Here is a 22983-nt window from a genome sequence, read left to right as displayed (position 1 = left end):
TGTACTGTTATTGGGGCTTGACCGACTCTACTTTCTTACAGCTTCACTGCGACGATGTATTGAAATAATTAATGATTGAATCGTCTCCTTTGAAATATTTTGCCATTCCCTATAACCGAAGATGATAAAGCTTCTTCGAGGTATAATTTGGAGTTTGTTTTTCGCGATCTACAATTTCCCATAGGTTTTCTATTAGATTGAGATCTGAAGATTGAGCAGGCCACTTCAAAACACGTATCTCATTGGATTGTAACCACTCTGTTACTGCTCTAGAGATGTATTTGTGGTCATTGTCGAGCTGGAAGCTTCAAACTAGGGGCATATTTTCCTCAGCGTATAGTTACATAACATCACTTAAAATGGATCTGTATCAGATTCCAGTCATAGTATCTTTTACGATATGAATGGGGATCACACATTGCCTTGAAAAACAGCCCCACATCATAAACTTAACTGTCTTATTTAGGTGCTTGAACTCCAGCCTCTTTCCCTTCGGCCGTCTTGGAAATGTTGTATTTCATTAATCATAAAAGGGAACATTTAATTTTTCACTCGACCAGTTTAAATGTTCTTTGGTTAATTGAATACCAAACGTATGATGTAGGCTAACAGTTCGTGAATTATTTTCCAATTTTAGATTATTGATAACATCCCGAAGAGTAATTTTTGAATTTTTCTTTAATTCGGATACTCTGTTCCTAAGTGAAGCGTATCTTAGATATAACGTTCTGCTTCGATCAAAACAGTATTCTTTCTAAATACTTTTTAACAGGTATTTCAACAATGTGGCCGAGCTAATAATAGATAGGACCCTTTTGCTCCCACCAAATACAAAGAATTACCTTGGCACCATGGATATTTGGCGTTGGTGTCGATTAGGCTGGTTGGCCGGGTTTCACGTACGATCTCTTACGCTTCGGGTTATCGTAATGGATATATTTTTCATTGCAAGTAATAATTCGGTGCAAAAAAGATTTTCTTTTATAGCGTTAAAGCATCATTTCGGACATACAAAAAAGTCTTTCTAGGTCTCTCGTATTCAATTGGAATGATACCAAATGTCCCTGCATTTGGCAGAATCCTGCTGTTCGCAAACGTTTTGAAATTGCTGCCTGAGTAGCTACCAATGATTTTGCAAGCTCTTTTTTGTCTTCAAACTTGTTTGGCAGTCCTGGGCGATCTTTAACTTCTGTGTCAAAATCACCACTTCTGAACCGAACAAACCATCTCTCGCACGTTCAAGCTGGTGGAACACATTCACGATAAGCTTTGGTGAGCAATCGGTATGCAATTTTTTTCAAATTAAAGTATTAAAGCAAAACTTTCCGCATATGACGCTTTGTTGGTACAAAATTCGACATTTTGAAATTTACACTAATTGGATAGAAATTCAGACACAATTTTTCAATAAGATCGGTCAAGAATTCTCTGAGTTAGAGGGGGTCAACATTTGACATTTTGGCCAAACATGTTATTTTTCTCATCCGAAATCAAAGCCTTTTTTGACTTTTTTTCAAAATGGGCCATTTTTTTCTTAAAATAAAGCTTAGATATTTTCCTTGAAGACCTATTTGGTCGCTTAGTTGAATGCGAGTTCGATATCTATCAAAATAAATGTTTTGTAACTCAAAACATCCAATTTTTGACTTTTTTTTGCAAAATTAAAAACTTTGTTGACTTTTTTTTCAAAATGCACCCATTTTTAAATTTTATTTTTTGCTCAAAAGAAAACTTAGATATCTTCCTTGAAGACCTATTTGCTCGCTTAGTTGAATGCGAGTTTGATATCTATCAAAATAAATGTTTTGTAATTCAAAACATCCCATTTTTTAAAATTTTTTTTTTTTCAAAATCAAAAACTTTGTTGACTTTTTTTTCAAAATGGACCCATTTTTAAATTTTATTTTTTGCTCAAAAGAAAACAGATATTTTCCATGAAGACCTATTTGGTCGCTTAGTTGAATGCTAGTTTGATATCTATCAAAATAAATGTTTTGTAACTCAAAACATGCAATTTTTGACTTTTTTTTTGCAAAATCGAAAACTTTGTTGATTTTTTTTTCCAAAATGCACCCATTTTTAAATTTAATTTTTTGCTCAAAAGAAAACTTAGATATTTTCCTTGAATACCTATTTGGTCGCTTAGTTGAATGCTAGTTTGATATCTATCAATTTTTTTTTTCCAAAATAGTCCCTTTTTTTAAATTTTTGTTTTTTTTTTGCTCAAAAGAAAGCTTGATATTTATTTGGTCGCTTAGTGGGATGCGAGTGGGATATATAGCAAAAAAAAATGTTTTGTAAATCAAGATATACAATTTTAGATTTTTTTTTGGAAAAATCGAACTTTTTTCCAAAATGGGCCTTTTTTAAATTTGTGTTTTGCCCAAAAGAAAGCTTCGGTATAATACTCTAAGAGCTTTTCGGTCTCGTAGTGGTCTCAAATTTATCTAATCAGAGCAAAAAAAACATTAACAATCATGGCTATTCCTACATAATTACAATAATATAATTGGTAAATTCACAAGGTCTCTTATCATGTCATATTGTCATAATGTCCTAATATTTCACAATGGTTTTTATTGTTTTTCAAGTAAAAAGTGTCCTAAAATAATAGTACTCTGTATGCTATGTTTATTGTGTTATCGTAACCAACCAGTAGAGACCTTCGCCGAAGTGTCGGTTAAGCCGAGCAGCCGAGTCGAGATATATTAAGACATTATGTGAATTGACCAAATATAAAATAAAATTTCGAAAATTATATAATTAAGGTTAAACAAATTACGTGTAAACATTTTAATAAGAAATTCTGAGAAAATTAGATACTATTGTTGTAATTGTGCTTTCAAAATTAAGGTGAATGGTGAAAGTGAGTACAGGAATAACCCTGAATGATTTCAAAAAAAAAATTGTTTAGCAAAATGCCAATAGATGCCAATAGATGCCAATAAACTATGTTTTAAAGACTATAGACTATGTGGTTATTAAAGTGACCACTAAACCGCAAAGAGTTAAAACATTATCAGCAGAGAGTATTTGTGTTAAAATATAGCTAGATCATCTTAGAATCTTATGAGGACCCAGAATATATATACTTTTGTGAGTCTGCGATAAATATTTCGATAAATATTTTTTATGGTGGGTATAAAAATGAACTTGAGCCAAAATAATATACTTAATCGCGTTATTAATCTCATATTTAAAGTAAAGATTTCTATCAAAACATATTAAAGTCCACAAATTTTTAAAACCACCTAATACAATGTGCATGTATGTAAGTATGTATTTGTATATTGGAATAATCATAAAACATTTAAAATACAAACATTTCCAACTGGGTTATATTTTTATTTTTTGAAATTATTCATTTACAATACAAGTTTTGTTATTTTGTTATGTATCCATCCATCCATCCATCCATCTATCTATAAGTTTAACTTGCTGCATTCATGTAATGGTTGGTTAAGGCGATAAGATACACTCTGTAATTTTTCCACAACAATAAGAAAAACAGCAATAGCAACAACAATAATAAAAAAAACAAGAGGGAGAACAACAACGACAATATGATTAATAAAAGCAACAAAAAGTCACACAGTCAAACTGTTGCTTAAACTAACTACTAGCAGCAGCACCAACAAACGAAATAAACAAAGCAAACAACCTGCAAAACATGACTCTCTCTTTGACACACGTACACGCAGAGAAAAAATATAATTGGGCATGGTTACTGTAACCATTTATATAGTGTTAAAATTTTTTTAACTATATTATAGTCACAGTAACCATTTACATGATTGTGGTAACCATAATATGGTTAACTTACGATTCACATGATTGTCTCAACCATATATATGGTTACAGTAAACATATATATGTTTGTGGCAACCATATTTATGATGAATAATTTTATCATAATATGTTGTTCTCAGATTATGATAAGCCTTAAGCCGCGAGCACCATAATATGATAGTCCTTCATCATATAAACGGTTGTCACAAACATATATATGTTTACTGTAACCATATATATGGTTGAGACAATCATGTGAATCGTAAGTTAACCATATTATGGTTACCACAATCATGTAAATGGTTACTGTGACTATAATATAGTTAAAAAACTTGTAACAATATTGAAATGGTTACAGTAACCATGGCCAACTATATTTTTTCTCTGCGTGTACGTGAGTATTCTGATCGTACGTGACAAATATGTATGGATTTATATTTTATGAGTGAAACTAAGAGCATGACTAAGAGCACCATAGAATAAAATAAAGAGAGTGATATTTTATAGAAAAACTAGAGATACTATTTTAGCCTAAGATAAAACCGCTAATGTAAAAAGATTTTATGAAAAATCATTTAGTGTTGTATTCAATTCGGTAGTGATCGCAACGGGCTAAGTGATCGTTATAACACACAAAATAAAAACGAAGAAAAAGAAACGAATTATTGAAAAAAAAAAAAAAAGAATTATGAGAAATAAATTTAGTACGTTGTATTGAAAATTTAAAAAAAAAGAAAATTGAAATGAAATAGTAAAAGCAAAACAACAGCCAACAAAATACTCACTGTAAAAGTGAGTTGAAATAAGAAATTATTGAATTAATCAATTAATTGTTTGAAAAAAAAAAATAATGAAATAAAACAAAAGGCAAAAAATCTTTTGAAATGTTTAAACAAATTTATCAATACAACACAAATATGGTTTTAACGTTATGGGAGAAAGCTTAAATTTGAAAACAAAAAAAAAAAAGTTATTTTACGTTTACAAACGCAAATTAAAGCTAAATGGCTAAAACGCTAATTGCTTAAATAAAAATACATACAACCCAAAAATATAATGATTTCAAAATCTTATTTTTACAACAAATTAAAACCAAAGAAATAAAAATCACTTTAAAAGTTTATCACAATTTCATAATATTATTAAATTAAAACAACTGCAATAACAAAAATTTTATAAAATAAAGAAATTTATATAAAAAAATACAAAAATTATTGATAAAAATATTATCCGTCCTAAGTACACATTAACAGCACCAACACCCTTAGCCAGTTTTACAACTACAATGACAACAAAAACAACTGCAATGTGGGTCATTGTCCAGCTTTGTGTTGTTGTACTACAAATCTTGGCGTCTTCAGTTTCCCCCGCCAACTGTGATAAACAAATACCAACATTATCGCCAACGTCTTCGCCTTCGCCTTCACCAGCAGCCAACACTCATTACACTCGTTCCCTTAATGGCGATAAACTATTGCATCGTGTCGCCCGACTAACCAAACTCGATCAATTTGCCTTGCTCGATCACAACAGCAACAATAACAGTGCCAGCGCTAGTAAAGATCGTTTACAAAACCCAGCCAGTTATATGGCCTCCTATGGCTTGCGAACCCGTTTCCAGCCCCAGAAATTCTACTCGAAAAAAGAACGCAAAGAAGCGGCAAATAACCAAAAGAGCAATTTGGTCAGTTTGAATCTAGTCAGTGATCCACCAAAAGATATTTGCAATGAATGCAGTTGTGAGCGTAAAAATGCCTTTATAACGGTGTCGTGCGATTATCAAAAGAATCAAAAGGTAAGCGGAACCCAAAGAGAAATTATACAATAGATTTTGACAAAGTTTTAATAATTTTAAGGAATTTTTTGGGGATCTTTCAAGTGGGGAATCCATTGATCTTTAAAATTTATCTATTAATGAAATGTTTAAATGGAAGTTGATTTATTTTATATATGTAGGAGATAGTTTTAGACCCATTTTCTCAATCTTTGGTTATTATTTATCGTGACGATATGACTGACAGTTCTCATACAGAAATTATATTAATTGGAACTAGAGATCTGACTTCAAGAAATTATACTTGTTCTAATAAGAGTTCCCAAAGACAAGCTCTGCTTCAAAACAGTTTAATAAAAGTGTCTTTTAGTGGGATTTTTTTTTTTTTTTTAAATCATCCATTCGTGGAACAATTTTGGTTACACATGTTTTGAACACATTTAAAATTTAATCATATCTCATGTTAATATATAGTTTCAATTGGCTAATTGCTTTAAAAAGTTTAAGAAGGGAGCTTAGATTAATGTATAAGAAATAACTGGTAAATATTATTAAAAACAACGAAATTAAGAGATTATAACTGCTTCCTAGTAAGGCATACAGTAATGAGTTTAAGTTTTTGTTGTTTTTGGTGAAAAAAGAGTTAATTGTTTTGGAAAGACTTTTGAAATAAGTTTCATTTGATATACAATCTTGTCTAAAAGCTTAATATCAGATAATATATTAAACAATAAATCCATAAATCAAGTTAGTCGTGGATTTTTGATCATATCCCAGCTGATTTTCAAAACCAAAATTCTCGAACTTATAACTGATAGATTGATACAAGATTCGAATCCTTCAGAAAGCAGATTTCAACCAATATTCAGGCATATGGAACCAGAATACATAGAATTTATAGGATCGCAAATGGATATTGTAGAAATTAACAAGTAAGAGAGCTATATTCGGCTGTGCCGAATCTTATATATCCTTCACCAAATTATACTTTAAAATACATTTTTTTAAATATTTTTAGGTGAACAAAATTTAATTTTTTTTTAATTGTTTTTCAAAAAAAAATTTTGTTTTAAATTCTTTTTTAATTTTTTTTAAAAAAAGTTTTTTTCCAAATTTTTTTTTAAATTTTTTTTTTTTTTTTGGAAAAAAAAATCGGGTTAAAAAATATTTTTCCCGATTTTGACCCATTGTAGGTCCAACTTACTATAGACTTATATACATCGTTGCAATGGACTTTGAAATATCTATCATTAGATATCCATATTGTCTATATTAATGACTTAGTAATCCAGATATAGATCAAAAATAGGTAAAAAATCGAGGTTGTCCCGGTTTTTTGCTTATATCTCCGTTATTTATGGATCGATTTTGCTGATTTTAAATAGCAAACTTCTCAAAAGCATGTCTGACAGAATTATTGAAGATTTGGATCCCGAAGATATCTGGGGTCTTCAGAAAATTGATTTCAACAGACAGACAGACAGACGGATATGGCTTAATCGACTCCGCTATCTATAAGGATCCACAATAAGGTCGGAAATGAAAAATGTAGAAATTACAAACGGAATGACAAACTTATATATACCCTTCTCACGAAGGTGAAGGGTATAAAAATGGAATGACAAACACATATTTGTATATCCTAATCAAGACTGTTGAAATGTATGTATATTAACCACATAAATAGATAGCAAGTACTTCCTCGTAAGTCATACAGTAATGAAAATACTGAATTGCCTTAATATAAACATTTTTCTAAAAAATCTTAAAAATCGAATTCCAAATGAATGAATGTTCTACTTTGAAATTCAAATGAATTTTTATCTAAAAAATTTAAAAATAAATAATAAATTAATTTATCAGTTATTTAGCTATTGCTGTTATATATTTTATTTTTCCCTGTTTGTTTTAGATTAAAAACAAATATGTAGATTGCATGCAAACGATGCATTTTAATTTAAAGCTCGTAACTGTTTCTTTTTTTTTATTGTAATTAATTTAAATTAATTAATTAAATTTATTCTTAGAATAGAAGGCAATAAAAATAAAAATCTGTGTAATTAAAGCATGTGAAAAATTAATTATGGAACATAATAAAAGATTTTTTGTTGAAATTAATACTGATTCTTTTGAAATACCTAAGCGGAGTTCAATATTAAATTGATATAAATTCAAATACAAACTAAAAGCAATGAAATTTTGCATTTTTAAGGATAACAGTTTATTTATATTTAATTCTGAATTCCGCTTTAGTATTTTGTTTACATTTTGCCTTAATTTTGTTTTATTAATCATGATAAATTATTTATATCACAATAAAATCATAACAGATGATATCAGAGATGATTTTTAGTATAGTTATTGTGAATAAACATAACTGTGAATTGACACAAATGTCAAGAGAATGAAATGTAAATAAATAACAACAATAAACAACAGCCGTCTTTGTATATTCATAGTTATGTTTTAGTTGTTAAATATTATTTGCCATGATTTTGCTAATACCAGCAATAAATATAAACAGTTTTCGAGATGTTTTAGTTTTAAACTATTTTTTGATTTGTTGACTTGAATTTATACGCTATAGCATGTATTGCCTGAGAATTAAAAAATGTTTAAGTGGACCTTTTTTCATCCTACCTCAGTCATTAATGAACCGATTTTCAATAAGCTATTCGGAAGCATACCCGATATTGATTTCAACTGACAGATGGAAATCGAAATATTGATTTGTGATAAATTTCTAGTATTATTATTGCTCTTTGCAATGCAAAGAGAAGTTGGTTATGCTATGTTCAAACTTGGGCTTTTAAACGCGTTTAAACAAAATTTTGATTAAGTTAATCAAAGCCGTTCACATTACATTTGAGATGATTAAGTTGACACTAAAATTATTAAGTTGACAAATAAAAAACAACAAACAAATTTATATTTCTTTAAGGCATTAAATATGGAAATAAATACTTTATTAAAGATTATTTTAAACTTATTAATGATAAAATTGTGAACATTGATGGATTTATTTAAGGAAAACAAAACTTCTGTCAAAATTTATTTATCGGTACTACACTGAATGGTGGCAGATGCTACATCATAGTCGGTTTGAGGTGATTAATATTTAATCATGTCAATTTGAAGTGTAATCACTTAACAAATCATTTAAATGTGTGGATAATCATCTCGATTTTGAAGTTTGAGATGATTAACTCTGCAAATGTGAACATAGCATTACTTGGTAACCAGGTAATCAGGCGTTAATGGAAACTATACAAGATAATTTTATATCTTGACAATCATTTTGACGTTTATCATGACAAAAATTTATCAAATATAGACATAGGATAATTGCCGCAGTATAAATTTATAAAGACCGCAACTTTTGTTGTTGTTTATTTAAATTTCATGTTTCTGATATTTGTGTTCATTCACAATGATGTTCAATCACAATAACAATTCATCCATCCCTGCTATGCTAAATTATAATTTTTATTGTGAAATAAAACAAAAATTTAATAAAATATTATAGCGGAGTTCTGTATTAAATGTGAATGAACTGCAAATGCAATATTTTATAGATATTTTATTAAATATTGTTATTGAATTGTAAATTACTGATAAAAATTAATAAAAACTGCAACTAGTGTAATTAAACTCAACTAAGAATAAATGAATCACTTATTAATATAAAAAATTAACACATTAACACATTTCAAAAAAAATAATCAACCATATTCTAATTTAATGCTGATTAAAAATAATATTAGTGTCATATTTATAGCTAAAATAACTTAATGTGACTAATCCAATTATAATAGGCCCTTTTTCATTAACATTACCACCTATATTTTCATTACAAACATATTGTACTATGACTAATCATTTTATTAAATCTATTTTTATAGGTTTTTATCAAATTGACACATTTTCTTTTTGTTTCAATTATGCTTTTAAATTGTTCTAAAGAAAATTTAAGATTTTTTTGTTGTTCTTTTTCAAATTATCATATTAAATTGACTGTGTCACACAAATTATTTGTGCTCCCATTAGTTGTCTGTCCATGTCTATAACCTGTGGAAATATTATAAGAAAAAGACAGTAGAAATAAAAATCATCAAACTACTCATTAGTTCTGGTTAAGTGTGATGAACTAGCGATTATACCTATCATTGGTGGCATAACCCCCTGTCTATACCTGATAAATTTGTATCATGATAAACGTCAAAATGGTTGTCAAGAATTATCAGGAATAGTCTCCATTTATTAGTATTATTGCATCGTTATGACAAAATTGTTAGTGATTCTGCTCTGACAACTGACAATTGTTATGATAAATATTTGTCAAGTATAGACAGGGGGTAATGTAAGCTGGTTACCGAACAACTTTCAAACTTAAATTTCCTTCTCAATTGAGTTTATGTTTATGAAATATGAAATATTAAATAGGAATAAAATGCTTTTAAAATTTAACCATGAGATTTTAATAATTCTAAAAGAAATCAAAATTTATCACTGAGCTGTCAATCCAAATGTTATTTATAATATTGGCGCGCAAATGATTATTTCTTTACAAAACCTACAACAAACATTTTGGCTGTTCTAAAACATCATTAACTGTTACAAAATTTAGAAAACAATTAAAGAAGAAAAAAAATATTATTTCTATGTTTACAACAAAAACTTATTGAACATTTGACTCTGACCCTTGCAATGACATTTGAAATAAAATGTTTTCTTCTAGGAATTTTACAAAACTCTAACACATGGTTTTTGTAAGGAAAAAACTTAATTAAAAATAATAAAATTAAATTCCTAAAGTAGTTCTATAAAGCTCTCTATAAAGTAAATAAAAAAAAACTTTCAAATCAACAAAATATAATCATCATTTTGAAATCGAATTGAAACATTTAAACTGTCAAATTTGATGTATGAAGTCACTTCAAATATTTACAATCCAATGATAAAAACGTATAAAACGTAAAAACAAACTCTTATTACAGAATTTTAAATTTAGACTAGATTTTTGAACCGGAAATACTCTCAAACACAAACTGACAGACACGCAGACAGACGGAGGGACAGACTTACTTATTTATTCATTGAAATGGATCTAATAAGAATTAGAAGAATTTTATTTTGGTATGATTTGTTTTTTTTTTGTCTGCTTTTTTCTCTTTCGTTTTTGCTTTTTGATTTCTTGGTTGTAAATAAATGATCTAGAGCAGTTTTGTATTTTTTTTTATTTTTGGTTAAAAATGCACGTACCACGCATCAGACACATTGATAATTAAGTATAAATTATAGTTCCACTTTCAGCATTTGAGTGAGTGGATTCCAAGTCTGTTTGTCTATAAGGCCTCATAATGACGATAAATTCTATTTCTATTTTTTTTTGTTCTCCTCCGATGCTTCATTTGCAACGCGTGCCATTTATGTTTTCTCTAGACTCTCGTTTGCTTTCTAAACTCATACATACATATCTATGGAAAAGTTTTCTAATTTTAAAATTTTCTACCAAAAATATTGTACATTTTATTTTAGTATGTTTTCAATTTGGTTTTTAGTTATTTAGTATAGAAAACTACATAAAATCTTTGCTTTTTGAGATTTTTGTTAGAAAATAAAAGAAAAAGATTATAAAAATTTATTGTCTCCATTTGAATTTGATGATGATTTTCATTTCATTTTGAAATTTGTAAAGCTATTGATTTTTTATTATAAGAAATTTTAAAGAAATTTCCAAATATTTTGTTTATTCAAAAAGTTTTTATTTAATTTAAAAGAATATTTTTGTGTTATTTTTTTATAGTATTATTATGTTTGTTCTTTTGTTATTAGTTCGCCTTAAAAAGACAATTTTAATTTCCATAAAATTTAAATTAAATGAGCTTTTAAATTGAAATTCATTTTTTTTGGTAAATTGTTGCCTTTTTTTCAACTTAAGTGGGCAAATGTGTGTGTTCGTTTGGTTGTCGGGTCATTCAATCCAATCTTATTCATTCAGTTTTTCAAATAATGTATTCATTCATTTATGATTCCCTAGCAAGATCGTAACTTTTTGATTTAACCTAGTTTCGGTTTTTACAACTTTTATTTTTAGTTTTTAATGAATGGTTTGTGAAATATTGAGAAAGTAAGAATTTTTTAGTAAGCAGAGAAATTAGATTAATTGCAGTAATCAAAGTTGTTGAGAAACGAATGACAATTGGATGAACGATCCGGCACGATCCAAGTCTCACTCGGCTAAATATTGTTAATCCAACGACAGCTGTATTAAACGAAAGGTTTTTCTTTCAGGGAATAACTTCCGACTGCAGTGGAACTGTAACAACAACCGAATACCAGTAGAAATAGATTTGAATGATTCTAACTACAAACAGTTGATAAATACGAATAACGTAAGAAGTTTTGCTTTATTACCATATTTAGCCTTAATCTATATAAAAATGAAATGGTCCATGTATGTAATGCCATCAAGTGAGAACGGCTGGAGCGATTTGGCTGATTTTTTTTTATTCGATTTGAAATTTTATTTTGAGTCCACTCAACTGTAATAAAAAAGCTCCCTAAAGTATGCAGTACAAATTTAGATATTTTGTTTGCAAATAAATAAGAACAGGCAGGTGTATGTGGGTTGGAGAAACTTAAAGAACTAACATTAGTAAATGCTACCGGGCGATGCCGGGCGGGTCAACTAGTAATTTTATATATATGGGTGTATGACTTAAAAATCCAAGAATTTTTCAAATGTTTAGCTTTTAATTTGAAATATTTGTACAATATAAATTTATTCAAAATATTTGTCATTGTTAGCCATGACCTTTTCCCATCTTTCTGGCAACATATGGTTTCCGAGCCAAATGAACTGGTCATCTTTTGAGGACAAGAACGAATTAAGCCAATATCGGATACTCTGTTCCAAAGTAAAGAGAGTAAAGAGTATCCCATCGTTCGAAACAAATAGTAGTCGGACAGGGCAACGTCTGGTCTATAATGCCTCTTCCCATCTTTCTGCCAAAATATGGATTCCGAGCCAAAAAAAAACTGCTCATCTTTTGAGGCCAAGATCGAATCAAGACAATTTCAGATATTCAGTTCCAGAGTGAAACGTATCCCAAAGACAGTCTTCTGCATCGATCGAAACAAATAGTAGGCGGACGGGGTTAAGGTCTGGTCTATAAGGCGGGTGAAGCAAATCGTCCCAACCACTTCTTTCTAAATAATTTTTAACGGCAAATGCTGGCTTCAAACAAAACAGTTGTGTTCGGTGCAGTTACCCTGTGATGGTCTGGCCAAATTTCAACAGCTCATAATAGATAGGAGCCTTGTGCTCTCACCAAATACAGATAATTACCTTTGCGGCATGGATATTTGGCTTTGGTATCGATTCGGCTGGTTGGCCGGGCATCACATACGATCTCTTATGCTTCGGATTTTCGTAATGAATCCATTTTTCATCGCAAGTAATGATTCGGTCTAACAATTTTCAGACATACAAAATTGTCTTTCAAGGTCTCTCAGTTTCAATTCGTATGGTACCCAATTTTCCTGCTTTTAAAATTACTGATTGAGCAAGCTCTGCAATTCGTGTTATTCAAACTTGTTTGCGTGGACTTGGCGATCTTGGTATACCGTGTCAAAATCACTACTTCAGAAACGAACCAATCGAATCTCTCGCACGTTGAAACAGAAACATTCACCCTAAGCTTTGGTGAGCAATAGGTGTGGTTTAGCGGCACTTTTTTCAAATTAAAGAAGTAAAACAAAATGTCGCTTTGTTGGCACAAAATTCGATATTTTCGAAGCAAAAGCAACTTCGTTCTTTACACTATAATGTTCAATAACTAATTGAGAACAAATGCCAGATATGTACCCTTAAAAATGACATAAAAGTTATTAAAATTAAAAACCGCGATCAACAGATACGCCATTTATTGTATATCCCGCATTTTTAACTTAATGTTATTTTATAACCACTTCTTTTTAGCTTCCTTAGAAGTTGTATTTTAACATTTGTCACTGACTTTTTGTTTTTTATTTAATTGTCTGTTAACTGTAACATTTATAACGTTAATTTATTTATTTTTCTCATAATTACTAAACAAATTAATGTCAGCAATTCATTCCTAACCCTATGTCTAGACCTGTTACATTTTTGTCATGATAAATGTCAAAATGGTTATCAAGATAAAAAATGATCTGGGATAGTCGCCATTTATATGTATTATTGATTCGTTATGATAAAATTGTTAGTGCTTTTGCTCAGACAACTTTGTGTTGAGAACAAATTTCATTAATTGTTATGATAAATATTTGTCAAGTATAGACAGGGCGTAACAGAATTCGATAGCTTCACTTATGGCTTTAATTAAATAAAATTCATTCATTGTTGAATTAATTTGTAATAAAATTCATTCAACGTTTGAATGATTAAATGTTTGCTAAATCATATCTAATTTAAATTAAAATAAAGTATTTTTTTCCATTCATTCATTCAATTTATTAGTTTTTGTTCAAAAGGAATGAATTCAATACGCTTGCAGTACTAAAGAATTAAGACAACGAATTAATTCGTGAAGAATACTTTATGAATTAAGAATTAATTCTTTGGAACTTTTATTTGTAATAGGTTTTCATTTTAATAATCTATATTGCAATTAATTGCATAAAATGAACAAATTGAATGATTCAATAAGGTATTGATCCAATAAAGATTAAAGGAATGAGTTCAATACATATGAAGTAGTAAGGACTTAAGCCTATGAATTCATTAATTTAAAATCTTAATTCTGAATTAAAAAATGAATTCTTTAGTTTTATATGGATTGATTAAAATAAATTTTTTTTTTAATTTTGAAAATTGAATTAAGAATTTAACAGCCTGTTTTTATAAAATTAATGAAATTCTAATCAAATGATTCGACTACAAATGAATTTGTTTTTTATAAATCACAAAAATTTCCAAAGAATTTTGTTTAATTCGTTTAATAAAAAAAATTTTATAAAAACTTGCTGTGAATCATTCAAAGATAGAATGAATATTATTGTGAATAATATTCGAAGAAGAACCTTCGAATGAAGCTAATAAATTAGTTTTCTTGGAATTGCACCCAATAAGCACCAAAGCCCCAAAAATTCAAGCACTTGAACATTTTGTTAGAAATTGACTTGAATGAAAATTTAATTAGGCTTTAAACTTGAAAAATATTTGAAAAAATTAAATATTTTTTAAAAAAGAAACATATGGCTTATGTTTCCTTTTTACTGGTGAATGCTATTGAAATAAAGAATAATAAAACTGTAATTCAATTGCTTGACTATAATTCAAGGCTTGAATTACACTTGATTTCAACTTGAATTCCAGTAAAAATGATTTTTGGGATGGAACGAATTGCTGAAATTTCTAAATTCTGAATTAAGCTCAAATTGAATTAATTACCCCTATTTTCTTAATCTCTGGTTATTTTTTATCGTGACGATAAACTGACAGTTCTCATACAAAAAAAATGTTAATTGGAGGTTTATCGTTACGAAAAACGATAAACAGATATTGAGAAAATGGGGGTAAGTTTTATAAAAACCTGCTGTGAATCATTCAAGGGGATAATGAATATTATTGTGAATAAATTGAATTTGAATAAAAGCATTTGAATGAAGCTAAATAATTAGAATAGTTTTATTGCATAAATTGCTGAAATTTTTAAATTCTGAATTAAGATTTCAGAGCATAAGCTCAAATTGAATTAATTAATTAATTTTAAGCTCTGGTATTAAGGATTTTTTTTTAATAATTTGCATTCTATTGGTTTTTTATGTTTAACATTAAAAACTTATAAGAATTTTTATGGTGTAAATGCAACATACATGATTGATTTGATGAAATCATGACTACTATACCACGAACATGTTTAAGTTCTAGAATTTTTTTTATGACCCCTACTACTTGCTGACTTAAACTACCTTGAGTCTATTGAAAAATGAGTTTAAAAACAAACTACCTGTTAAGACAACCTTAAACTACTACCTTTTTTCTCGATCGTATTGGTTGTTGTTAATATATTTTGTATTGTTTTTGTGGCACGTCGAACAACTTACAACAAAACAAATGTGTGATTTTTCTTGATTGGAATGTGTTGTAGTTTGTGTTTTTCATTTATGATTTTCCATACATTTTCCCACAGTTTATCAACACGTGATCAACATAAGTACTGATCGCAGCCAGAGTACAATAAACTTTATGTTTTCCTATTTGTTGCTGCATTTGTTCTTAGGTTCTAAACATTTTAGTTGTTTTTTTCTTCATAGAAACAAATGCATACACATGTGTTTAATTTTTAGTTTGTATCTATGAAATTCATAGATCCATAGATATTCTCTTGTACACGTAATTACTTACATTCAAAACCGTATTGTGGCAGAGTGGTTGTTAAAAAGTCACGCGTGTTTTATTGAAAATCCTAAATAAACATCACGTTTTCTCTGGGTAATAAACTAAGAAATTTCTAATCTTGTTCTTTTTTTTTTTTGTTTTAATTCTGTCAAGAACAGTAAGATATCAAATAAAAGGATTTTACTATAAACGTTTTTTTTGATGTCATTCATTTGATATTTATTCTTATTGTTTTATTTGATACATATTTATTTAATTATCAGTTTAAATAATTGCATTTGAATGTGATAACTTTTGAGTTGATATGCAATTCTTATGTATGACTAATCTTATTATAAATATTAGTAATTTGATTTCCTTTTAAAACAAAACTCTGCCAAAGTCACGTCGAGTCAACACCATTCAACAGTTTGCTGTATTTGATAATGATCCAATGAACGAATATTTATTTTGTTCATTTATTTATTTATTAGATTGATCTGTTGTTATTTGTCGGTATGAGAAAAATAAAAATTAAATTTTATTACGTGTAATTTTTCCATGTGTAAATTGTCTATTTCAATGGATTTTGTAATAAGGAGTGAGATCGAAAAATTCTTAACATACATATATGTTTATAAAAAAGAAACCACTAAACTTACAGCTTTAATTTTTTTTTTATTTGATTGAAATTATTATTACAATTTACAAAAAAAATTATTTTTATAGTTTTAATCACTAGTGATGAAATTTTGAACCTTTTTCGGAAACCCTTCCATTAACGTTTTTATAGTGCTTTCTGTCACTTTGCTCGAACATGTAGTCCATCTCCGTTTAAAATCTACCACACTTTTGGACACCTTTTTTGTACTCTTCAATTCTCTTTTAACAAGAGCCCAATATCTCTCCACTGGCCTTAGCTCCGGGCAGTTTGGAGGATTTGCCTCTCTTGGTACAAATACCACATTATTGTTCTTGTACCACTCAAGGGCTTGTTTGCCATAGTGACAGGATGCCAAGTCAGGCCAAAAATAAGTGGACACATTATGAAGTCTTATGAATGGAAGCAGCCTTTTTTGTAAACATTCCTTGATGTAAATTTCGGTATTTATAGAGCCCGTTGTAACAAATGAGTGGCTTCTTTTGCCGCAACTGCATATTGCTTGCCATACCAAGAACTTTCTGGGAAATTTTGTCTGCTTTTGGGTCCTAAACTTTTCTTCAACATTCCCTCGAGCATCAGCAACATAAAATTTTTGACCTGGAAGTTGCGAAAAATCTGCCAGAACATACGTTTCGTCATCCATTATGCAGCAAGAATATTTTTTTATAAAACTTGACTTCAATTTCCGTGCTCTGTTTTTGGCCTCTAAATTTTTAGTAGCGTTCCTGTCAGGAACTTTTTGAGCCTTGTATGTTTTTAAACCTGCATTAGCTTTAACTTTTCGTACCAAATAGTCCGAGCACTGAGCTAACCGGGCTGCTTTCCTACCGGATGTGTTGGGAGCTCTTTTGAAAATGCGTTCTATTTTTTTGGCTTTAGAAACATCATGTGGACCATTCCTTCTACCTGAACCAGGTTTTCTATCAACTGACAAGTTCTCCCGGTACTGTTTAATAACATTGGAAACAGTTTGACGGCAGACCTTTGTATGCTTGGCCAACTTTTTGTAAGACCAAGTTGGGTTTTGTTGAAAATATTTAATAATTTCAGTACGCACTTTTTTCTGGTCACTCATTTTAATCAGATTAACAAAAAAATTAATATAATTGACATTACACATAATAACTGACATGTTTTTCAAAGGTAACTTGATCAAAAAAAAATTCAAATAATACTTGGGTTAAAAAATGTAATGAAAAACGTGTGTTAAGAATTTTTCGATCTCACTCCTTAATTTATTTTTAAATAAACGAGTACGAGAATTTAAACAATTTGTTAGTTATGTATGTATGTTTAAATGTTTTTTTTTTTTCAAAACAAATACTTAAACATTATGGCCTATAAATTAAAAGTATTTGCTTGAAACTTGAAAAAGAATATTAAAGTTGATATGATTTTCCACTACTTCTTTTCAGCTTCTTTAGATGTTATATTTTTGCTGGTCTATTTAAAAACCGGTCACGTGACATTGAATAAATGTCAATTATTTAATTAGCTGTCATCAGTGTTATTTATTACTTCAATTTGTTTATTTTGCTCATAATTACTAAACTACTTTACTCTTTCGGCATTATTTGCTAAAGCAATTAATTACTGCACTTAAAACACAGTATTTATTTATTCATACATCAAAGAGAGAGAGAGAAAACAAAAGAGTCCTCATAATTCGAATAAAATTTAGCACACTTTTAACAAATTTAAGGTCATTCCACATTTGTTCCATAAAAAAATAAGAAGCAATTTATAAATGTAACCAGTTTTAATTAAACTGGTGTTGTAGATAAATAACATTTTAATTACTTAAATTAATTAGAGTTAAGGGATCTTAAAATGCATTTAATTTAATCGATAAAATCAATAGAATTGAAGTGTTAAAGTAAAAACCCACCACCACAAATGAACCCATATCTGAAGTAACAGATATTTCAGTTTAATTTTTTTGTTCATTTCCTTCAAACAAAACTGGGATAAACAATTTCGCCGAGATTTTAATGTTTTGTTTGTTTGATGCATCATCATCATGATCATAATCAACATCTGATCATGAACATGATCCCCCCTCTTTTGGGCTCAATTAAATAAATTTAAGTTGGTTTTCTCGACGTAAAAATAATACAACAATAATAATAATAATAATGAATATAAATTGTTTGGTTCCTCTTTGTTGTAATACGATGAAAATATTGTATAATTTGTCTTCTTAACTCCAATAAGGAAATCTCCTCATTGAAGAAATTTATTTATTTATATGTCTTTTTTTTAATTTTTTGTTTGAATTTTGTGGTTTAAATTTTTTGTACTTCAAAAATAAAAACATACAAAGCGGATGCTGACATCAAAAAAACAAAAAAAACTAAAATCAAATTATATTTACACACACAGCTATTCCCACTTACGCATACATTCTCTATATAAAAATAATTTAGTATCTTAAAGAGCATTAGCCACCCTACCTCCTCCCTTCTCTGCCCTACCCGCTCTTACACTAACTTACTCTTATTACTCATAAATCTTGACAAAAAGAGCACAAACGCGCCAAGTTGATTTCCACGCAAATATGGACAAATAAATTTCGTTTCGTTTTCTTTTATTTTTATTTTATTTCATTTCATTTCAAAATTTTAATTTGAAAAACAAAGAGCAATAATCATTTCTCAGTATAAAAAATCTATATTTACTAAAAAACAATAAAACAAAAAGATATTTTGTATTTTATCTATGTGTTCCGGGGGATGGGGGAGAAAAGTAATTTAAAGTAATCAATTCTTTTAAGAATTTTGTTTAATTGCATTAATTTCTCCACTTTTGCTTAATTTTCTATTAAAGCTTTCAAAACTAACCCAATAAGCATCAAGGCCACAAAAATTCAAGCACTTGAACATTTTGTTGGAATTTGACTTGAATATAAATATAATTATGTTTTAAACTTGAAAAATATTTGAAAAAATTAAATATTTTTCAAATAAAAAACATATGGCTTGAATTTATGCTTTCTTTTTACTGGAGAATGCTATTGATATAAAGTGTAATACAACTATAATTCAATTGCTTGACTATAATTCAAGGCTTACACTTGCTTTCAACTTGAATTCCAGTAAAAATGCTTATTGCCAAGCATTTAAATGTTTGTAAACAGTCCCTTAGCCTAGTATGCAAACAAGCTAAGTCCACTTTTCCTCAAAGCGTTAGAATAAGTAAAAGGAACTAGTTTGCAGAATGTTTTAGTAGAAGCCAAGAAAAATAAATTCACTAGAAAACAAGTAAGAGTGCTATATTCGGCTGTGGCGAATCTTATATACCCTTCACCAAATTATACTTCAAAATAAAAAATTTTAAATATTTTTAGGAAAACAACATTTTTTTTTTTCAAAAATTGTTTTTTAATTTTTTAAAAAAAAATGTATTCGAATTGTTATTTAAATATTTTTTTTTTAAATTTTTCTTTTTTAATTTTTAAATTTTAAAATTTTTCTTTTTTAATTTTAAAATTTAAAAATTTTTTTTTTTGTTTCTCAATTTATTTTTTTTTTGTGAAAAAAATTATTCGGTTTAAAAAATATTTGTCCGCTTTTGACCCATTGTAGGTCCAACTTACTTGCAAAGACCTTTGAAATATCTATCATTAGATATCCATATTATCTATATTAATGACTTAATAATCCAGATATAGGTCAAAAATCGAGGTTGTCCTGGTCCATTTGTGGACCGATTTTGCTAATTTTAAATAGGAAACTTATCGAAAGCATGTTTGACATAATTATTGAAGATTTGGATCCCGAACATATCTGGGGTCTTCAGAAAATTGATTTCAACAGACAGCCAGACAGATGGACATGGCTTAGTCGACTCAGCTATCTATAAGGATCCAGAATATATATACTTTATAAGGTCGGAAAATTATATTGTGGAAATTACAACCGGAATAACAAACTTCACAAAGGTGAAGGGTATAAAAAGTACCAACAAAATATTGGGTGTATGACTTAAGAATGCGGAATTTACAATAGATGGCATTATCTTTTGGTCGCGGTTTTTATCTATCATTTATTCTCAGTCAGTTCAGTTTTCTTTTGCTTCGAAAATGTCCAATTTTGTACCAAAAAATCGTTACATGCGGGAAGTTTTGCTTCACTTCATTAATTAAAAAAAAAATTGCCATTGAAGCACACCGATTGCTCACCAAAGCTTAAAGTGAATGTGTTTCATTTCAAAGTGAGAGAGATGGTTTCTGCGGTTCAGAAGTTTTGATTTTGACACGGAAGTCAAAAATCGCCCAGGCCAAAAGTTTGAAGACCAAGAATTTTTTTTTTTTTTTAAAAACAAACACAAACTGCGAAGCGTTTAGCTTGTCTGCAGTTACACCCAGAGTCTCTGGTGGGAATCGAACCGGCAACCCTCAGATTAATAGTTCAGCACACTATCGACTGGTCTATCGGGGCACTGGTCTATCGGGGCAGACATTACTCCATGAAAATTGTTGTCAAACTCAACAAGAGCTTGCAAAATCATTGAGAGCTACACAAGCAGCAATTTCAAAACGTTTGCAAGTACCGGGATTCATTCAAAAGCAGGGAAATTGGATACCATACGAATTCAAGCCGAGAGACCTTGAAAGACGATTTTGCATGTCTGTAATGATGCTTGAACGCTTGAAAAGAAACTCATTTTTGCGCCGAATCATTACTTGTGATGAAATATGGAATCATTACGATAGCCCCAAGCGTAAGAGATCGTATGTGAAGCCGTGCCAACCAGCCGAATCGACACCAAAGCCATGAGCCTTTGAAATTTGGCCAAACCACCACAGGGAATCTGTACCGAACGCAACTGATTCGTTTGAAGCGAGCATTTGCCGAAAAACGCCCAGAATAGGCGACCAGTCATGAAACCGTAATATTCCATCATGACAATGCACGTCCACACGTTGCAATACCTGTTAAAAAGTATTTAGAAAGAAGTTAATATATATAATAGGAGAAAACAAAAAAGTACCAAATACTTGTTAGTTCTTTCTTTGAATTAGGTTAGAGTATAAACAGATTTATATGAGAACTTTCGGTATCGATAGATTTTTATTAAATACATAATGAACAACCCAAACTAATGATACCTTATCTTCTCTGTTGATATTGCGTTCGTTCGTTCGTTCGCTCGTATTGATTGTGTCTTAAATACTTACACTCCCGATTCTTCATTTTGTCGCCATACATAGTAAAACTGATCGTATGTATTCTTCGATACATTTGGGTTTGTCATCAACAATGTTTGTTGTTGTCTGAATGTCTGTCTGTCTGATTGTTTGATGGTTTTTTTTTTTTTTTGTTGCCATTTTGTTCTCTGGGGGTAAAAGATTAAGACAAGTAAGAAGTACGTACGTACTCACGTACTTAATATTCCTAGTACTCACATTTAAATTTCAAACAAAAAAAAACAAATGCAAATGCAAACACTTGATTTTATGCTACGCAAAACAAAAAAAAGACAATGAATGAAATATGTACTAGATGTGGCAGAGAGTATTAGCTAGAAGCGAAACTATTAGAGGTCTTGAAAAGCAGATCGTGCTAATGTCATCATAACTGTGGATCATGCTGAATTTGACCGATGACATGGGTTATGTCGGCTTTGAGGGCCGCGCTTTGGTTTGTGGCTTATTCGCATAGACATCACCTCCACGTGAGATGACCATGCCCTCAAATCGCTCGTGCAAAATTTCCAATGTATCATGAGCTTGGTCTTGTTGAAACCACGTTGGACGTTGGTGTCCATATCATTCAATTCAGACCAAAAGAAGTTGATAATCATCGACTTATAGCGCTCGCCGTTGACGGTGATGGAGAAATATGAGCCGATGATGTCGTCAGCCTAAAATCCACACCAAACAGTGACATTTTTGGGATGCATTGGACGCTCTTGGTTATCATGTGGATAACCAAGACCAAATTCAACAAATTTGTTTGTGGACGTACCGATTCATCCAGAAATGGGCCTCATCGTACAATGGGCGAATCGCGCGGATCTTTGCCCGAGCAGAACAGTCGGTATGATAAAACAATTTTATCATTTACACGTATTTTTGAACGCTACATGGAGATTTGGCCAACAAACTGAATAAATGACCGCCAATTCGACAGAAGTTGCTTCAACAATATGTTCGGAAATCCCTATTGGAAGACCCCTTATAGTTGAGTACAAAAATATTCTAAAAACTGTTAAAATTACTCAAGATTTGAGACATAAAATCCGGAATTAATTTTTGACTTTTTCAATTGAAAATGGCAAAATGGTTATACACAAATACCCCGGTTTTCGTAGCTAATTGGGAGCAGAGAAACACGACTCAGATCGAAGCACGATTTCCCATACATTTGTATTGATTTTCATTTAATT

At 29.7% G+C, this 22983-nt stretch overlaps 2 protein-coding genes across 5 annotated transcripts in view; one reads left to right on the top strand and one right to left on the bottom strand.

Annotated features, from left to right (window-relative positions):
• The window catches only part of hiw (highwire), a 108797-nt gene that overhangs the window by 23146 nt on the left and 62668 nt on the right, over positions 1 to 22983 (bottom strand).
• The window catches only part of be (ben), a 35916-nt gene continuing 17234 nt past the window's right edge, over positions 4302 to 22983 (top strand). For 2 of the 4 annotated variants that reach the window (XM_065506887.1, XM_065506888.1), the window contains exon 1: positions 4302 to 5584. In XM_065506887.1, coding sequence (XP_065362959.1) covers positions 5075 to 5584 — 510 coding nt within the window. In that variant the 5' untranslated portion in view covers positions 4302 to 5074. The remainder of the gene's footprint in view (positions 5585 to 22983) is intronic. The other 2 variants (XM_065506886.1, XM_065506885.1) reach the window with 2 other exon arrangements.

This window comes from Calliphora vicina, chromosome 4 (assembly GCF_958450345.1).
Source record: "Calliphora vicina chromosome 4, idCalVici1.1, whole genome shotgun sequence".
Taxonomy (NCBI): Eukaryota; Metazoa; Arthropoda; class Insecta; order Diptera; family Calliphoridae; genus Calliphora; species Calliphora vicina.
The sequence above is the reverse complement of the archived record's forward strand: the minus strand, read 5'-3'. Positions and strand labels throughout refer to the sequence as shown.